Source organism: Neopsephotus bourkii, unplaced genomic scaffold (genome assembly GCF_033783945.1).
Source record: "Neopsephotus bourkii isolate Nb327-2 ecotype Australia unplaced genomic scaffold, CSIRO-AGI_Nbou_v1 NB_1494, whole genome shotgun sequence".
NCBI lineage: Eukaryota > Metazoa > Chordata > Aves > Psittaciformes > Psittacidae > Neopsephotus > Neopsephotus bourkii.
Window position 1 is genome coordinate 53,039 of NW_026901970.1, and position 18,335 is coordinate 71,373.

Consider the following 18,335-nt stretch of genomic DNA (forward strand, 5'->3'; position numbering starts at 1 on the left):
ATGAATATCCTCCTGAATTTTGGTGCATATATTATGGGCTTTCTCCTTTCCCATTGCCAAGACTGGGGTTTTCTGTAATGAGGATGTGGTGAAAGATGTGGAAAAGATGGATGTGAAACGGAGTGGCACGTCTGCTTGCCAGGAAGCTGGGGAAGGCAAATTCTTGAACCTGTGCTCTGAGTGCTTGTTGAGCAGCATGGCCAAAGCTGTGACAGGGTGGAGAAAGCAGATTGATCTCTATCAGTTTAGGCATTTTAAGTAACAGATCCTATAGCTTGGTCCTGTGTCTGCTCCAGTGAATGCAAATCCTTTAGTGTCCTGAAGGGCACCAGTGTTGTACAGAGCAGAAGAAAGTGAAAAAGAAAAGTCCAGGAATGCTTTGGAAAGACTGAGGAAATGTGCTCCTACTTCATGTGGCTTTCCTTCAGTTTATAAAATGCTGCTTCATAGAATCCCAGAACCCCAGACTGGTTTGGGTTGAAAGGATCTTAAGAGCTCCTCCAGCTCCAACCCCTGCCACAGGCAGGGACCCCTTCCACTGGAGCAGCTTGCTCCAAGCCCCTGTGTCCAACCTGGCCTTGAGCACTGCCAGGGATGTGTTCCACTCCCGCAGACCCTTGTCCCAAGCCCCTCTCCAGCTTTCCTGCAGCCCCTTTAGGCACTGGAGCTGCTCTCAGGTCTCCCCTTCAGGAGCCTTCTCTTCTCCAGGCTGCCCCAGCCCAGCTCTCTCAGCCTGGCTCCAGAGCAGAGCTGCTCCAGCCCTCGCAGCATCTCCATTGAGCAGGTCCGTATCTCTCAAGAAGTTATGTACTGCAGCCAGGCATGATTCTGCACTCTAAGAACTTTGCTAGCAGGAGTAACACAAGACAGTCCTAAACCTGCATTGGAGTCCAGTCTAAACATGGCATTTATAATTCAGTAGCAGATCATCCTGTGCTGTCTGATACACTACCTTTCTGATAGCTAGCAAAGGCCCTTAAGTTTAGATTATACTGCATTTATCTATAGCATGTGTTTATATCATATAGATATTACATTGCAATTTTATATGTGTGTATAGATATAAACACACACAGATACACACACCCCACTCCCTATTTCCCTACAGCTTTGAGGGAGTGTTGGTACTCAGGGGCAGTGTTTTCTTACGCTTTGGGATGAGGTCCTGCTCAGCAAGGCTGCAGAAGGCACGAGCACAAGGCAGGAAATTCAGACGTGGTGAACAGCACAATTCTTCTGCCTCACACCAACAGTCCCCTTCTAACTTTTCCACTGTGCATTCAGGAGTGCGGCTGTATCTCAACAGCTTCCCCAACACACCCACACATTGTTCCCTGGGAACAGGATGTTGGAAAATTAACAGTGAAATGAGTGATTTTTTTTTTTCTGGGTTTATTTGTCTTTATTTTCCTTTTTAAAGATGAAAAGATTATTTACAAAAAGCGAGGCACTTTATAAACATCCTCTTCTCAACCCTATTGTGTTTCACCCCATGAATTCTGGTATTTGCTTTGTACACATTAGGTCTTCCAAACCTTTCATTCTTAGAGAAATCCTAAATCCAAAGCATTTGCCTTTCCTTTTACTTTTTCATACTTGTGCCCCAAAATAGCTGTTTGCTATGAAGCCTAGTAAAAGTCTGTGATTTCACATTAATGGAAGTGTGCCAAAACCTCCTAATCCTAACACACAAACAGTGACAAACAAAAAAGCTGTGTAGGAGGATTCTGCAAGACACTACAGCTGATGTTCTTGGAGTAACTCCTGATGACTCATGCATCTCCTCCCAGCCAGCACCAGCAGCCCGGCTGTATGTTTGTTCTTATTTTCTTACTTTAGAGAAAGTTGCCCCCCTTTCATCTTATTGCACAAGGATGGTAAAAGCCTCCTGACAGCCCTATCTAGCAACTGAGCAGGGTACAGTCAGATGAACGTGTTGTAGCTGTGGCCTAAACTTCAGTAGTTGGCTGAAACTTTACTAGTAGATGCTGCTTGCCCTCAAGACAAGAGGGACGTGGAGCTGTTGGAGCAAGGCCAGAGGAGGCCATGGAGATGCTGCGAGGGCTGGAGCAGCTCTGCTCTGGAGCCAGGCTGAGAGAGCTGGGCTGGGGCAGCCTGGAGAAGAGAAGGCTCCTGAAGGGGAGACCTGAGAGCAGCTCCAGTGCCTAAAGGGGCTGCAGGAAACCTGGAGAGGGGCTTGGGACAAGGGCCTGTAGGGACGGGACAAGGGCCTGTAGGGTTAGGGGAATGGCTTGAACCTGCCCGAGGGGAGACTGAGCTGAGCTCTTAGGCAGAAGCTCTTCCCTGTGAGGGTGCTGAGGCGCTGGCACAGGGTGCCCAGAGAAGCTGTGGCTGCCCCATCCCTGGCAATGCTCAAGGCCAGGTTGGACACAGGGGCTTGGAGCAAGCTGCTCCAGTGGAAGGGGTCCCTGCCTGTGGCAGGGGTTGGAACTGGTTGAGCTTTAAGGCCCCTTCCAACTGAAACCGTTCCAGGATTCTGTGCCATAGCCTAGGAAACATACACATTTTTCCTAAGTTGCAGCCAAAGCTTCATTAATGCCTGGCTTTGCTTTTTTCCTTATTTTAGCCTCTAAAACAAGGAGGGGTGGGTGGAGGGGGCGGGGGGAAAGGCAGAAATTCTCCCCACATTAACAGCTTTTTCTTCATTCTGGCTGAAATTCTTTTCAAGCCATGATGACAAAATGTACAAGTCAAAGCCTTCATACCCATTAAAAAGAAACCCACAAAAAAAAGCCAGATGAGACAACAAAGTCAGTACATAACCAACTAACCTCATGTGCTTCAGATCATCTGGTGATGTATGATCCCTACAAGTGCCTTAATTACATGCATAAGCCACTGAGATAGAATATGATGAAACAGGTTGGTGTGTAAGGATATGAATGTACGTGTTCCAAGGCTCTGAGGCAGGCCTTCGGCCAAGAACATACTCAGCTTGAGAAACGTGTTCCTCTTCATGCCCAACGAGAGCTGTGATGATGGACGGCCGTGTGCCATGTCGTGTTTCTCAAGCCTTACACTCTACAGCATCATTAGGGTTGGAAGGGAGCTCTGGAGCTCATCCAGTCCAACCCCCTGCCAAGGCAGGGCCACCAAGAGCACGTTACACAGGAACGTGGCCGTGCTGGGTTTGGGATGTCTCCAGAGAGGGAGACTCCAAGGGCCCCTGGGCAGCCTGTCCTGGGCTCTGCCACCCTCACGGTAAAGAAGCTCTTCCTCGTGTTGAGGTGAAACTCACTGGGTGTTAGTTTATGGCCGTTGCTCCTCGTCCTGTCACTGGGCACCACTGGGAAGAGTCTGGCACCATCCTCCTGGCACCTGCCTTGGAGCTGTTGATGTGCATTGATGAGATCCCCTCTCAGGCTGCTCTTCTCTGCACTACACAGCCCCAGCTCCTGCAGTCTCTCCTCATAAGGTAGATGCTCCAAATCCCTGAGCATCCCTGTAGCCTCCACTGAACCCTGTCCAGCAGTTGCTTGTCACTTGTGCTGAGGAGCCCAGAACTGGACACAGCACTCCAGATGTGGTCTCACCCGGTTCAGTAGAGGGGCATCATCATCTCCCTTGACCTGCTGGCCACACTCCTCCCCATTCACCCCAGGTTACTATTGGCCCTCCTGACTGCAAGGGCACACTGCCAGGTTCATAGTCAACTTATCATCCAACTTGTCATGAACTTGTCTATCCTACAGCATGGGAAAGTGCCAGGTGCCTTTCATCCTGTAGTGTCCTCCAGCTACCACCCTGCAAGGCATGGACTGAGTTGCACCAGTGCTAATGTGGGTGCGAAAGAGTAGTGGTGCATGAAAAGGTCTTTTACAGGGATTTGGGGTTTCTCATGTACAACTCTTTGTGTGCCCTGGCACCAGGGGCTGATAACTTTACCAAAGCTCATCATGGCTAAACTTTACCAAAGGGAGGAGGAGGAGGGCCCCATGATCAGCAACAGCAGTGATGCTGACCCCCCTGCACAGGTCTTGCAGCAGCAACACTGGGAAAGTACCATTCACTTTCCATGTGGGAAGTACAATCAGATGCTCCCCTGTGATGCAGCACATCTTAACTCTTCTATAGATCTGCAGGATGGGAGAAGAACAGTGGGTCAGGAGATGAAACTTGCAGGTTTTTGGCTTTTGTTAAGCTCTCTCCAAGAAGCAGTTTCTGCAGCATGCTGCATGCTGGTCTCACATGCTCCTGCCTGGCTGCAGCCAGACCAGTGATGTCTGCTCAGGAGAAACAAGCCACAGTGCTTCTGGGTGGCTGGTAGGCACCAAATCAAACCATGTTTGTTAAATGCTGTCAATGGAGTTTAATACCAGTCACGTAATTCATAACCCTGCAATGTGTTTATCCACTGTCACTCTCACAAATGACCCCATTGGCAATACACAGTTGCAAGCAGATGTAAGGGCTGTGCATGACTTCCCTGAGTTTAAGTTCTAATGCACTTTCTGCACTCTCTATATCACTCTTTTCAGATACTGATATGGTGATAATTTATCTCTCGGCTGGGATTACATCAAAAGATTCCTCAGAAGATGATAAAAAAGCTACTCTCCGGGTCATCAATGAAGAGAACAGTTTCCTCAACAACTCAGTTATGATTCTTACTTACGCACTTATGAATGGTGAGAAATGGTTTTGTGTTTCCAGTGGATGAAAATCCCCTTTCATTGTACGACTAGTTTATTAGCTCTCTCAAGTGTAATTCCATGCCTTACTGGGAGCAGTTTGTTAATGGATTTTGGCCTTAGTTATTCAGAGGCTGCCCCCAGATGTTAAATACTTTGGTATAAAAACCTCAGTGCCACTCTATGCTTCCATATCACAGTGCAGCTGCTCAGGATACAAAGTTTTGTTGCTGGAATTGTCTAGTGGCAACCAGACTGAATGAGATGTGATAACCATTGCAACAGTAAACCTTCCTGACACTGCCCATGTTTCCTGCTGCAGCAAAATGAGAGTATACCTGACTTTTGTATCAGACATCAGCCAGGAGCTTGAATGTAACATCAAACATAATCCGAAATGCTTTGGTAACTTAAGACCCAACTTAAGAGTGAACTTAAATATGAAGATCATGGATGTAGTAGTTTGGCATCCTGTTTCAACATCCAACAAAGCATTTTCAGTAAGCAGCGTGTATGATGTACTAGTAAGAACTGCACACTGACTCTAGCCAAGGAAACCAGTGCTTAAGCTAATGTATTGGTTGACTGTAAATTTAAATACTCAATGCAGACCTAACATATACAAAAGTCTTTGATTTGTCTGCAGAAATTGAGCCTGGCAATTGTGTAAAATATGAAACTGTGATGTTTAAGCTAAAGAACAAAGCCTCTTATCTCCAAGAACGTGTAATGTGCTCCTGGTCGTTTATGTGAACTAGCCATGGATGGAGAACAAAGAGCTGTCCTGTGGATTTATAGGTCACATAAGTCTTTGGTGAAAGATCTTTGCTTGAAGTGGTGATGTGAACACATGTTCATTTTTTGTGCTGTGCAGCAGTATGTGAGAGGCAATCTCATGGAATTTTGTACTAGCTAATTACGTTTTCTACACCCCTACTAGTTTTTTCAGCACTTTACCTTATTGCTTAAATAAGCCTATGGTATGTGCAGCCCTACAGTTTAGTGTATGTATCATTTTGCTTTTATTTCATAGAATCCTAGAATGGTTTGGGTTGGAAAGGACCTTAAAGCTCCTCCAGCTCCAACCCCTGCCATGGGCAGGGACCCCTTCCACTGGAGCAGCTTGCTCCAAGCCCCTGTGTCCAACCTGGCCTTGAATTTATAGTACTTTGGAGTAAGGTACAGAAGTCTGGATGGAAATTAAGCTGCTTTCGTCTCCTTCCTTCTTCTTCTTGCACCCCTGTTTCAGAGGGAGTGACAGGTTTGAAGGAACTGGCCTTTCTGCGGGACCTGGCAGAGCAGAACTCGGTGAAGTACGGGGTGCCCGACCGAACAGTGCTGCCTGTGATCAAGGGGAGCATGATGGTCCTCAACCAGCTGAGTAACCTGGAAACAACAGTTGGCCGATTCTACACAAACCTCCCCAACCGAATGATCGATGAGGCAGTCTTCAGTCTGCCGTTCTCAGATGAAATGGGAGATGGTGAGTGCTTACGTTGCATTTAGCTATAAAAGCATAAGAGATTAGGTTCTGTTTGCTTACATGTTCCCAAATATACCGTAGTCTTATAAGATGATGCTTTTAGGTGTGTTCCCAAGGCAAATATCATATTAGCCTTTCATGCCAGTAGGTTGTTTTATCTGCAGGAGGTCTAGTTATGAAAAAACTGGTAATAAGACACGGAATAGACAAATTTAGGATGGATTCTTATGGGTGAAAATTGTTCTTGTGTGCTTATACGGCATCCATCATTTCATTTGTGGAGAGTTCTTTGTACCTGGGGGAAACAATCTTGTCACATTGAGGTGACAGCCATCACCATGCTGCCCTGTTGCAGGGTTCATCATTTCAGTACTTCTGTATGTCTTGAGGCCTTACAGGTAAACTCAGTGGATTGCAAGTGGGGAAAAGCAACCACCTTAGCAAATAGCAGAAAGAGATTATTAGCTACTGTAGAAAATTCACTATCCTTAGCTCTTCTTTTAGCTTCTGCACACTTGGTCTGCCTCAAGCAATGGGCAGAAGGGGAAGCCTGAGCTGGCTGGTGACTGCCTGGCCAATCTGGAGTGACTGAAATGCTGAATTTACTGGAAGCCTAGTGCCAGTTTTTCCACAGGTTATTCTTATTCTAAGATATTATTACTGTTATTCTTCTATCCTGAAGAATATCTAAGTGCAGCAGGTGTCTGCAGTCTGATTCTCCTGTCAGTATGTCATTTATGCTGACATGATGAGAAGGAACACGGATCTTCCCTTTTCCCTTAAAATTAGATACCATGTTAACAAAAACTCTGGGTTCAACTAGATCTGATCTCACACTACATCCAGTAATGGAGAGACGGAAGGGGTAGAGATCCATAGAGATTTTTGGGAGCATAGCATTGTGCCTGTGAGATGATGTGTAAGAAATGCAGAAACCAGTTTCACTTGTGCTCAGGATAAGCATGCACTGTGGGGTGATCCTTTTTGGGTTCTTGCTGGGGGTAGGTTAAAGAAGTAGGGAGCGGTCTTGTGCAGCTCCCATGGTCCTGACAGAGCACCTCTGGATGGACACACACCCAGCCTTTGGTCATAGGATCACAGAATCACAGGATGCTTTGTGTTGGAAGGGACCTTAAAGCTCATCCAGCTCCAACTCCCTGCCATGGGCAGGGACCTTCAGCTAGAGCAGGTTGCTCCAAGCCCCATCCAACCTGAGCAACTAGTTCAAGCATCAGCAGCTTAAGTGCTGCTGTTCTTCTTACCTTTGGGATCTGGTGCCCTTCCTAAAGCTCAGGGTACCTGTTTGGAAGGTCAGAGCTGCTGGCTTGTAGTTCGTGGGCAGCTCATATAACATTTCTCTAGCACTGCCATCTGTAGATGTGGCCATCACAGTGGTGTTAGGAAACACATTTAATATTATTTTGTATTGCTTTAGCAATTGAGCAAGTTCTGTATTTCTTCATTCAGGACTTTGCCTATTCTCAGTGTTGGCAGAGGAGCAGTTGAGAGTTATGCTGAGTTTAGGTTGCACATTTTCTCTGTCTGTGTTGAGTCCCAAAACAAACTTAAGACTATTTCTGAGCCCATCTCTTCTGAGTCAGAATGCTGCTTTCTGTGTTTCATAACCCTGGTAATTAAGCTGTATTATTAGTCTCTCACAAAGCCATATCCAAGCACAATGGAAACTTTGAGCAACAGAAGGATTAGAAATGGTGCAATCAAGAACACTGGTCTTACCTAAATTTCAAAATATACTTAAAAGCTTATACAGGCAAATGAATTTTATATTGGTTTGAAGTAAAAGAGTTGTTGAGTTTCCAAGTAGCAGCAATGTAGAAAGGAAAGAAATAAGACATTACTGAGAATTCTTACTTCAGGCACAAGATGCATCCCAAACTGTTGTGTAATTATGGGTATGATTCCTAGTACAGTGGCCATACTGGGATTTAGTGAAGCAGAGGAGGTTTAATATTCTAATTATGCAATTAGATGAGCAAGAATTCATCCCTATTGTTGCTTTACAAGTTCAAATTCTCTTCCTCCCTCCTCCCTCTATTTTTCAATTGCCTTAAAGGAGGTTAAAAGAGCAAAATACTACCTTGGCTTTTGAGGCAAATACATTGCTGATCTGTAAGGCATCACTTGGAGAATCATAGAATGGTTTGGGTTGGAAAGGACCTTAAGATCATCCAGTTGCAACCCCTGCCATGGGCAGGGAAGTCTCACACTAGACTGTGTCACCTAAGGCCCTGTCCAACCTGGCCTTGAGCACTGCCAGGGATGGGGCAGCCACAGCTTCTCTGGGCACCCTGTGCCAGCGCCTCAGCACCCTCACAGGGAAGAGCTTCTTCCTTGTAGACTGACAACAGCCTTAAAACATCAGTTGTGGTGTATTTTAATAAATGGATCAAATATAGAATCATAAAATCATAGAATAGTTCGGGTTGGAAAGGACCTGAAGATCACCAAGTTCCAACCCCCCTGCCATAGGCAGGGACACCTTGCTCTGAACCATATTACCCAAGGCCTCGTCCAACCTGGCCTTGAATGCTGCCAGGGATGAAGCATTCACAACCTCCCTGGGCAACCCATTCCAGTGCCTCACCACCCTAACAGTAAAGAATTTCCTCCTTATATCCAATCTAAATTTCCCCTGTTTCAGTTTTAACCCATTACCCCTTGTCCTACCATTACAGTCCCTAATGAAGTGTCCCTCCCCAGCATCCCTATATGCCCCCTTCAGATACTGGAAGGCTGCTCTGAGGTCTCCACGCAGCCTTCTCTTCTCCAGGCTGAACAGCCCCAACTTTCTCAGCCGATCTTCATATGGGAGGACCTCAGGTCGCTATCAGAAACATAGACATTAACTAACTTGGGCGAGTAGCTAACAGCAGCCAGACATGGCAGATGATCAGCTCAGACATGACAAATAACCTGCTCAGCTTCCCTGCAGGCATGCCAGTTTTTGTCCATATTCCTGCAGGGAATGCTCTATAAAACTTTAACTGCATAACATGTTGAAATGATGAAGCACATGCTCTGTTTCCTCTAAAAAGAACTAAATAGATGCTATTTTTTTGATGGTTTTATGTTATTTCTCTCATTCTAAGGCCTGATAATGACTGTGAGTAAACCGTGTTACTTTGGCAACCTGCTGCTGGGGATTGTTGGAGTAGATGTTAATCTCGCTTATATCTTGGAAGATGTCACCTACTACCAAGACTCCTTGGGTTCCTACACTTTCCTCATTGACAATAAAGGTAACTTTTGGCTCAGATGATCTCTTCTACTACAGTAACCATCAAAAGGAAACTCAGTTCTCATGTCTGTCAATAGTTGATAAGTAATGAAGGATAATATCCATTAAAAGATGTTGTTGGGTTAGTTTTACCTGAGAGTTGCTGGAGACTGTGGTGGATTCGTGACTTAAAACTCCTGAGCCAAAGTTTTGTTGAGAAAAGACTTACTCCCTGTGAAGATTTCCTACATGTGTAACATGTAGCTGAGGTTTTCTCTGTGTGTTGGGACAAAAGGCAAAACTGGTGTACATGTGTGTGCAGCTATTCTGGTCCCAACTGCTCTTTGTTGCTTGGGTCTTCAAGCTGTCTTTCATTTACAGCTTACCTAGGCCTTCATTTGCAACTTCTTTGATGGTAACAGTTGCTTGTTCACTGTTAAGCCTTTGCACAACCTGTATGTAGTCACTGTATTCTTTTCCCCTATAAATATTCATTCTGGGCTCAGTTGTTACTCTGCACTCAATGTATGGGTTTGGGTCTTTCTTTTTCAGGATACACGCTTATGCACCCATCCCTTACCAGGCCTTACCTGCTGTCTGAACCACCACTCCACACAGATATCATCCATTATGAGAACATTCCTAAATTCGAGCTGGTGCGCCAGAACATCCTTAGGTAAGGAATCAAGGTGCAAGGCCAAACATCAGCAGTCTTGAGGGCACTACAGGTATTTCCAGAGGAGTTTTAAGAGAATATAAAGTTCCTTTTCCTAAAATATCTGGCTACTTTGATGGAATCTTCCCCCTCCCAACAATTCTGGTTTGTTTTTACCTCCAGCTTTCTTCATTTTCTCATTTGGTGTGCTAACCACTGGTTTCCATCACTAATCCAGAAGATACTCCTTCTGATCTTTCTTCCATGTCAGGAAGATTTCTCACTGTTTGGCCTAGGTTTTTCTCTATCCTTTGCCTAATCTGAGCACGTGTTTTAATTCAAAACGTGGTGGTAAGGAGTGTGTTTTCACCATACACGCACCTTTTCTTCACCCAAAACAGATAAGAGTTATTCTCACCATATCTTTAGATATTTTTATAAATGCACAATACATGGATATTTCTTAAGCACTTACTCAGTGTTTAATACAATGTTGGATGTTTTATCTGCCATTGTAGCATTCCCTTGGGCAGCCAGATCATTACAGTTCCTGTGAACTCCTCACTCTCTTGGCATGTGAACAAACTGAGGGAAATTGGCAAAGAAGCCTACAATGTCAGCTATGCCTGGAAAATGGTAAGGAATAAAAGCAACCCCGCTACAGGATGGCATAGACTAAGTTCATATATTGAAGTACGTTAATATACTGAAGTAGTATGATCCATGCACTAATACAGTGGGGTAAATGTCAGCTCATTCTGACACGATCTTGTTGCAGAACTCTATCAGTAACCAGTGATGCTGTTTGCTGTAATTTAACACTTTTCTTGCAAACGTTAATGATATTGAAGCTTTCATTGAAACTGGGCATGATGTGTATGCAAAAGGCCGCATCATCAGTTGTAAGAGCTTTAGGAGAGCTTCTAGCAGCTGCCTTCCTTTCTTCAGTTTTGAACATATCTCAATGCTAGCCTTGACCCAGACAATAAACTGGAATCTAAGGTTAAATATAATCCTTAAATATAATCAGTGAGAAATATAAGTATTTTTCACTGATGCCAGAAATAATTGGCTACTTCTTTGTGCCAACAAACTCAAGAGGGTACTTGTGGGTCATTTCCACAATATGAAGTTAAATCTAACCTAAACCATTAAGCTGAGCAGTTTGAAGAGATTACATCTGTTGTTGTGTAACAGAAATTCATACAGGAGGGTGTCTGAAGCTAATTTTCTAATGTTGTAATGCTAAATTAAATATCAAGCACCCTTGCAGAGCAGCTGGGCAACTCCAGGTGTTACTATACAGGATATTTAACACATGCAAACCAGTAAAGCATGTGACACATGCAGTACACAATTAAGAGTGGTGATGATAAAATCTCATATTGGAGAGTTCATTGGTCTGTATTCTTCATAAAGGGAATACCAGTGTGTTTTTATCAAGTGTGAACATGAAGCCTCTCTTCCATTAATGACGCTTCAAAAAGTACCCACAGAACACTATTAGAAGTTACTGCTAATTGAACAACCAAATGAAGGTCTTAGTGTAATGATTTTTCCTGAAGACTAAATATTTTCTCCATAGACTATGGAGAAGATTGGGAAATTTTTGCAGTTTAGTGGCTCTGATCCATACCAGGTGATTACAGACTGGAAGGTGGCTGTATGGGACTGAGTTGCGGTCATCAGACCACTGGAGACAAGTGTCCCCATTGTGCATGTTGACCTGTGTGGCTTGAGCACAGGACTTCTCACTGTTTTCTATAGGATTAAGTCCATATTAGCTTCTTTGAAAGGAGCTGTCTGTTTTCAGAGAATGGGAACTGTGGCTAAGTGTGGTGCTGCCTTCCAGAACTGGACAAGATGAGCAGTTAAAGAGAAGAGTGACTGTTAAACACAATACAAGTTCTGTAACTCCTCCACCTTTTTGTTTCTGTTTGATGACTTGCCCGATGTTTTTCAGGTCCAGGACACATCCTTTATTCTCTGTGTGGTGGTAATACAGCCAGAAATACCTGTTAAGCAGCTGAAGAATCTCAACACAGTCCCCAGCAGCAAGCTCCTGTATCATCGACTGGATCTGCTGGGCCAGCCAAATGCCTGCCTGCACTTCAAGCAGCTGGCTACCTTAGGTAAAGCCTCCTCACAATTCATCTGGACCACCTCATGTGTGTTTCTGTAGAGTGTGGAAGTAGAAAGCTTCTCACAAAACCCTGGAAATACTCTTCTCTTGAGAGGCTTTTATTTCCAAGGCTGATTCTTTAATCAGCTGTTACCTTTCATTGATCATAGCTCCCCTGCTCAGGGGCCAGCACTTGCATGGATGAACGCCATGGGACTGCTCATCAGAGTACAAGATAAATGCACCATGAGTGCATTTACCCAACTCGATCTGGGAACTCCATCAAGTGGAGTGCTGAGAGTGAGAGATGCCTCACCAAGCTTAAAACTCAGTTCTCTGCTCTCAGCTGTAAAGCAGCTTATTGACAAATAAGTAAGATGAAGTCCCAGCCAGTTGTGCAGGACTACTATTCTTTTGACTTTGGATTTGTGCAGGCTTTTCATTGCCATAATCACTTAATACCATCAATCCATGTGAAGCCAGAAGTTAAGCCTGTTGGGGGAAACTGAACTTCAGTGGTGTGATGGTTTCCAGCCCCTCCTTACCTGCTTAAATTGTTGGGTTACTGACATACTCCTGCTTTTAAGCTTAACCAATTCTGCTCTAACTAAGTTCAGTAGTTGCTCAAATATAACTGGGAAGAGGGAGACTCTCCATGGCAATATAAGTTCTAGTGTCTGGAAAGAATAGAGAGCTTAAAAGATATCCTAAGAACATAGAAGGTTTTCATATAATCATAGTAAGTTGCAAATTTTCATATCTAAGTATTAACCTTTGGGGATTTGCTAAACTCTGTGCTATATATGAGAAGTTCTCAAGTGCTTTTGTTTGTAGCAAGGTTTGAAGGTCTTGTGGTGGATTTTCTTAGCTATATTGCAGTGCCACAAATAGCTAAGTGAGATTAGACTGGAGGAGTTATGGAGGAACTTAACAAACCCATGGAAATTGCTTTGCCAATTGTTTAAATACAGGGTGGGTTTTTTTTTCTTTAATGTGCTGCCTAGGCTTGATTATTTTCTATCCAGAAAGACAAGATATAAATGGAAAATCTCCAAAAACCCCAGTACTAAGCAGACAAGTGGAAAAACTTCATGCAAAGCAAAAATGCAGTCACATCAGAGTATTTGGTCTGGGAAGCAGATGAAGGACTGTAATAGAAGTTTGTAAGTGATGACTGCAGTACATCTGGTTGCTGGCTGTCTGGTGATGTGTTTTAGAGGAATGTGAATAAAAGCAGAACACTCCACATAAGTCCAGCGAAATTTTTCCTCTGGAGACCATTACACATGGGGAAATTGGGTTTCATGGGTCAAATACTCAGAAAAGGAGTTCTCAGCCTTCAGCACTGCATCATCACCATCATTTTTCTTTTAAAAAGAAAAAGCTGTCTGGTACTGCAGTTTCTGCACGATGAAAGTTCACTTTCTAGTCTGTTCTGAAAATCACCCAGACAGCTACACTGCTGTTGGTAACCTCCCTCTTCTGGCCTTGGAATTCTCCATTTGGTCATTATCTGTCACTGAAATTTCAACTGAAATGAATTTGGGTTTTACTTGTAACTTTGGACAAGGGCCTGTAGGGACAGGCCAAGGGGAATGGCTTGACCCTGCCCGAGGGGAGACTGAGCTGAGCTCTTAGGCAGAAGCTCTTCCCTGTGAGGGTGCTGAGGCGCTGGCACAGGGTGCCCAGAGAAGCTGTGGCTGCCCCATCCCTGGCAGTGCTCAAGGCCAGGTTGGACACAGGGGCTTGGAGCAAGCTGCTCCAGTGGAAGGGGTCCCTGCCCATGGCAGGGGTTGGAGCTGGAGGAGCTTTAAGGTCCCTTCCAACCCAAACCAGGCTGGGATTTCATGGTTCTAAGAGGACTGACTTTGTGACTCCTGTATTTTGAAGCAAGGAAGGTTGTTCACGTGCAACCTGAGTTTTGTCCATGCCTGGGGAGCCAAGTGGTGCTGGTGAATGCTCTGGTTTGGGTGAAAAACCTCAAGTTTCCTGCCCATGCTCACAGCCCACCCATGACCCTGAAGGAGCTATGTGCTTTGTGTGCCAAAGTGTGGCAGAATGGAGGAGCAGAGAGAGGAGCAAACAGTGCATCAGTGTAATTCCCTCCACATGTCCTCAGCCAGGACATCACATCAGATACCCTTCACAGTACAGATGTGTTTGCTGTGCACTGTGGGCAGTTCACTGACCCTTCTCACATTTTGCTCCTTTCAGAAAGCCCCACAGTAATGCTCTCTGCGGGCAGCTTCTCTTCTCCTTATGAACACCTCAGCCAGCCCGAGACCAAGCGGATGGTGGAGCATTACACGGCGTACCTCAGTGACAACACGCGCCTCATTGCCAATCCTGGCCTGAAGGTAGGCCCTGGGGATGGAGGACATGGTTCCCTCTTGTCCCACACCTTCATCTGGGAGGAACACTCATCTTCTGGTGCTCAAAGGGTTATGGAGAGGTGGCTTGGAATGTTGTTCCCATGCCTGGGGAGACAGCTGTGGTCTTCAAGGCCTGGAAGAGTGGAAAGAAGAGGGAGAAGGCTTCCTCCCCAGGAGGGCGGAAGGAAGCTGATAAGCAGCTATTGAAATAAATACTAGAAAAACTAAAGTTGCAGTAAATTCTTTGTTTTCCTAAGCACATAAATGAGAAATGTGTTTTGCATGCAAGCCAAGCAGTGTTTATATTTACATGAAGTAAAAAGGCAAACTCTCAAAGCCTCAGAGATAATGACAACATTATTTCATTATAATAAGCTTTCCCTTTGCTTGGAATGTGCCAGATCCGTCTGGTGTGAGAAGACTTGAGACAAGTAATTGAGTTTAGATGATCTCCGATCGCTCTTTAGGAAACCCCACGAGCAGCTCATTATCTTTTCCTGCAAGTCTTAGAGGAACCCTGCCAGGTCTGCCTTTGTTTTGCAGTTCTCTGTCAGAAATGAAGTAATGGCTACCAGTCACGTCACAGATGAATGGATGACACAAATGGAAATCAGCATCCTCAACAGTTACATTGTGCGCCGTTACATAGCAACCCCCAATGGGGTGCTCCGAATTTACCCCGGTTCCCTCATGGACAAAGCATTTGATCCCACCAGGAGACAATGGTGAGTTTTTAGGGTCCCGTTATCAAAGCTTTGGATAATCCCAAAGGGCAATAAGAGAAATAGTTGAGATCCATTCCATAGCCTGGGTTTTTTCATGGCCAGCTCATAAACTACTTAACTAGAAATGTTTTCATCCTTGGTGCTCAAATACAGCTTGTTAAAACCTTCCTTGGTTCTAATTTCAGTCCTTCTTATTTCAAGTGATAGCTTCTGTTTCACATCCCTGCCATGGCAGATGGGACTATAAATATGCAGGAAATGAGCATCCCCTTCAGGATTAGCCAATTCAGGAGTGTTTTCAGGTCCTTGTGCCATTTTTGGTTGTGAATATTGCAGTCTTTCTGTTTGTTTAGAGCGGGTTTCCTTGCTCATTTACAGCAGGAATTTCCTGGCTCGATGCTCTATTAATTATGCAGCAGCATCTGATTTGGGAAAACATTTGTATCCACTACAAATGAGAGCTGGAGCCATGAGAGTGCTCTGGAGCATGTGTGGATGTGTGCTTTGTTGAAAGGAGCCAGCCAGGTACTTCCACACCATGACGCTGGGCAAGGCCTGAGCCAGCGGCTCTGGCTGCAGAGGGAAGGCTCTGAAATGCTCCTGGCATTGGCCATGCTGTCGTTCTTTGATACAGGTTTTCCCTGAAAATACCATGGCTACAGGTTAGGTTTTCCTCAGGTTTTTGTTCTTTTTGTGATGGAATTTCACTCTTTTTTTCAGCATTAAGATAAATGGGGTGCATTCAAAGAGATCATATACATATCTACATATATTTTAATATATTTCATACATATCACAGTGAAAAAGCTCTTCCATATGAGGGTGCTGAGGCGCTGGCACAGGGTGCCCAGAGAAGCTGTGGCTGCCCCATCCCTGGTAGTGCTCAAGGCCAGGTTGGACACAGGGGCTTGGAGCAAGCTGCTCTAGTAGAAGGTGTCCCTGCCCGTGACAGGGGCTGGAGCTGGATGAGATTTAAGGTCCCTTCCAACACAAACCATTCTAAGGTTCTATGAATCTGTGATATTGCAAATGAGCTGAGTGCACATTTACAATCCCATGTCTTCATTTTAAAAGCTCCCGTATTATTTTCATTATCGTTTCAGGGGTTCGTTTGGGGTGGGATTTTCTTCTTCCCTTTCACATTTCCCTGATTTTCTTGATCCATGATTTTGGAAATACCTCCATGTGCAGCATGCGATAGTGCCCTGGTTTTTATGTAAAGCCAAGTGGTAGTGTTGGGGAAAGCAGATGCAAGTAAAACACTAGAAATAAAGTAGAAGTCAGTTGAGCTCTTTGCACAGCCCAGTGCAGACTCATAGGTTAATGCACTGTGGTAGAGAAAAGCAAAGGTTTTTCATACAGAAAAGTGTTTCCAACACCTGGAATGTTTTATAATCTTCCTTAGTACAGTAAGAAGATAAATGACATGATTGTGGCTTATTTTTGTTGAAAGTAAGTTTATAAAGAGATTGGAATCACTTTCTGGCATATTTCTGAATTCTCGTGCCTGAATTCTGTGTACAGGATGTCATTTCTTCTCCATTTGCAACATATCAATTTTGAAAGCATTAACTTTGTGTTTGGGACTGCTGGCACTAAGTCATTGGATGTTCTAGGGGGAAAATGTCTAAAATTACATTAAATATATTCTGTGTAGAATAAATTAAGCTTTTAATGCAGTTGGATGCAACGAGGAGCATTTATTGAGCTAGCCTGTTTTAGGCATGGGTCCTAACTGTGCTTTGGTATCTGTTTACTATGAAGAAACATCAGTTTGGTAGCACACTGTTTACATTGTGCAGACTTCAGTGTCTGCCTCTATTCCTGCAAGGGTAAGGATGGTGTCTTAAAGGTTAAAGTAACCATTTGTCACTAATTCTGATCATTTCCTTTGTCTTCCCTTAGGTACTTGCATGCAGTGGCTAACCCAGGACTCATTACCTTTACCGGTCCCTACTTAGATGTTGGAGGGGCTGGCTACGTTGTGACAATCAGTCACACAGTCCATTCCTCCAGGTAAATGGTGTTCTGAGGTTTGTGCCAAGCAAGAATGCTCTCGATGATCAAGAGATGCTTTGGGTGGGAGAGAAAAATGTGGTGTGAGTCCTGTGTGTTCAAGAACTGAAATCCAAACCTGGGTTTAAAGTGCTTTTGCTGACATGTAATATAACCTTAGAACAGCTACAAGAAACCTGGAGAGGGACTTGGGACAAGGGCCTGTAGGGACAGGGCAAGGGGAATGGCTTGAACCTGCCCGAGGGGAGACTGAGCTGAGCTCTTAGGCAGAAGCTCTTCCCTGTGAGGGTGCTGAGGCGCTGGCACAGGGTGCCCAGAGAAGCTGTGGCTGCCCCATCCCTGGCAGTGTTCAAGGCCAGGTTGGACACAGGGGCTTGGAGCAAGCTGCTCCAGTGGAAGGTGTCCCTGCCTGTGGCAGCGGTTGGAGGTGGAGGAGCCTTAAGGTCCCGTCCAACCCAAACCAGTCTGGGATTCTACGTTTAAAGAAGGTCAGTTTATAGGGTATGTGCTAAACCTTTCTGTCACAAGTTCTCCCAAGTTTCAGAAATAGTAGTTACTCATTTTGGTTTTTACACAGGCTCTCTTCCAGTACTGTAACCGAGCATGTGGCTTCCACTTACACAAGGGTAACTTCTAACATGCTGGTGAACATGGATCACAAAGGCAGCAGAGCCCAGGCCACTGCTTTTCTACTCTGCTCAGAGCCATCTTGGCTCTGCTTGGGATTTCCCACCATGGGACATTTGCCTGTCTCTTTTGGCAGGAGCATAATGAGGCCGAACGCCTGATGGTGCTTCTCACAGAGGAATTTACTGAAGGGGAAGGAGCACTTTTGTAAGAAGAGAAGTGCAATTAATCAGACGTGATTTTTGTCTGGTGCGAGATGGTTTGCTTAGCTTTAAGAACTTGGAGCTCATGGGGGTTCTTAGAACATGATTAAAGAACGGTTAAACAAAGTTTGGCAGATGTGAGTGTGATTCCTGGGTAAATAAGACCCCTAAAGCTTACAGTCACATGTGGTTATAATCCCCAAAGAGGTCTTAGTTTAAAAAGAGGGCTGGGGGGGAATCAG

At 44.8% G+C, this 18,335-nt stretch overlaps 1 protein-coding gene across 1 annotated transcript in view; it reads left to right on the plus strand.

The window, feature by feature from the left end:
* LOC133220954 (VWFA and cache domain-containing protein 1) overlaps window positions 1–17,288 on the plus strand; it is a gene marked incomplete at its 5' end in the record, with an annotated part of 56,376 nt that extends 39,088 nt beyond the window's left edge. Inside the window, 9 exons of the mRNA XM_061369436.1 lie at window positions 4,500–4,649; window positions 5,902–6,135; window positions 9,246–9,395; window positions 9,926–10,049; window positions 10,547–10,664; window positions 11,992–12,160; window positions 14,365–14,507; window positions 15,066–15,247; window positions 17,153–17,288. Of these exons, the coding sequence (XP_061225420.1) occupies window positions 4,500–4,649; window positions 5,902–6,135; window positions 9,246–9,395; window positions 9,926–10,049; window positions 10,547–10,664; window positions 11,992–12,160; window positions 14,365–14,507; window positions 15,066–15,247; window positions 17,153–17,267 (1,385 nt within the window). The remainder of the gene's footprint in view (window positions 1–4,499; window positions 4,650–5,901; window positions 6,136–9,245; window positions 9,396–9,925; window positions 10,050–10,546; window positions 10,665–11,991; window positions 12,161–14,364; window positions 14,508–15,065; window positions 15,248–17,152) is intronic.
* Window positions 17,289–18,335: the final 1,047 nt, after the last annotated feature.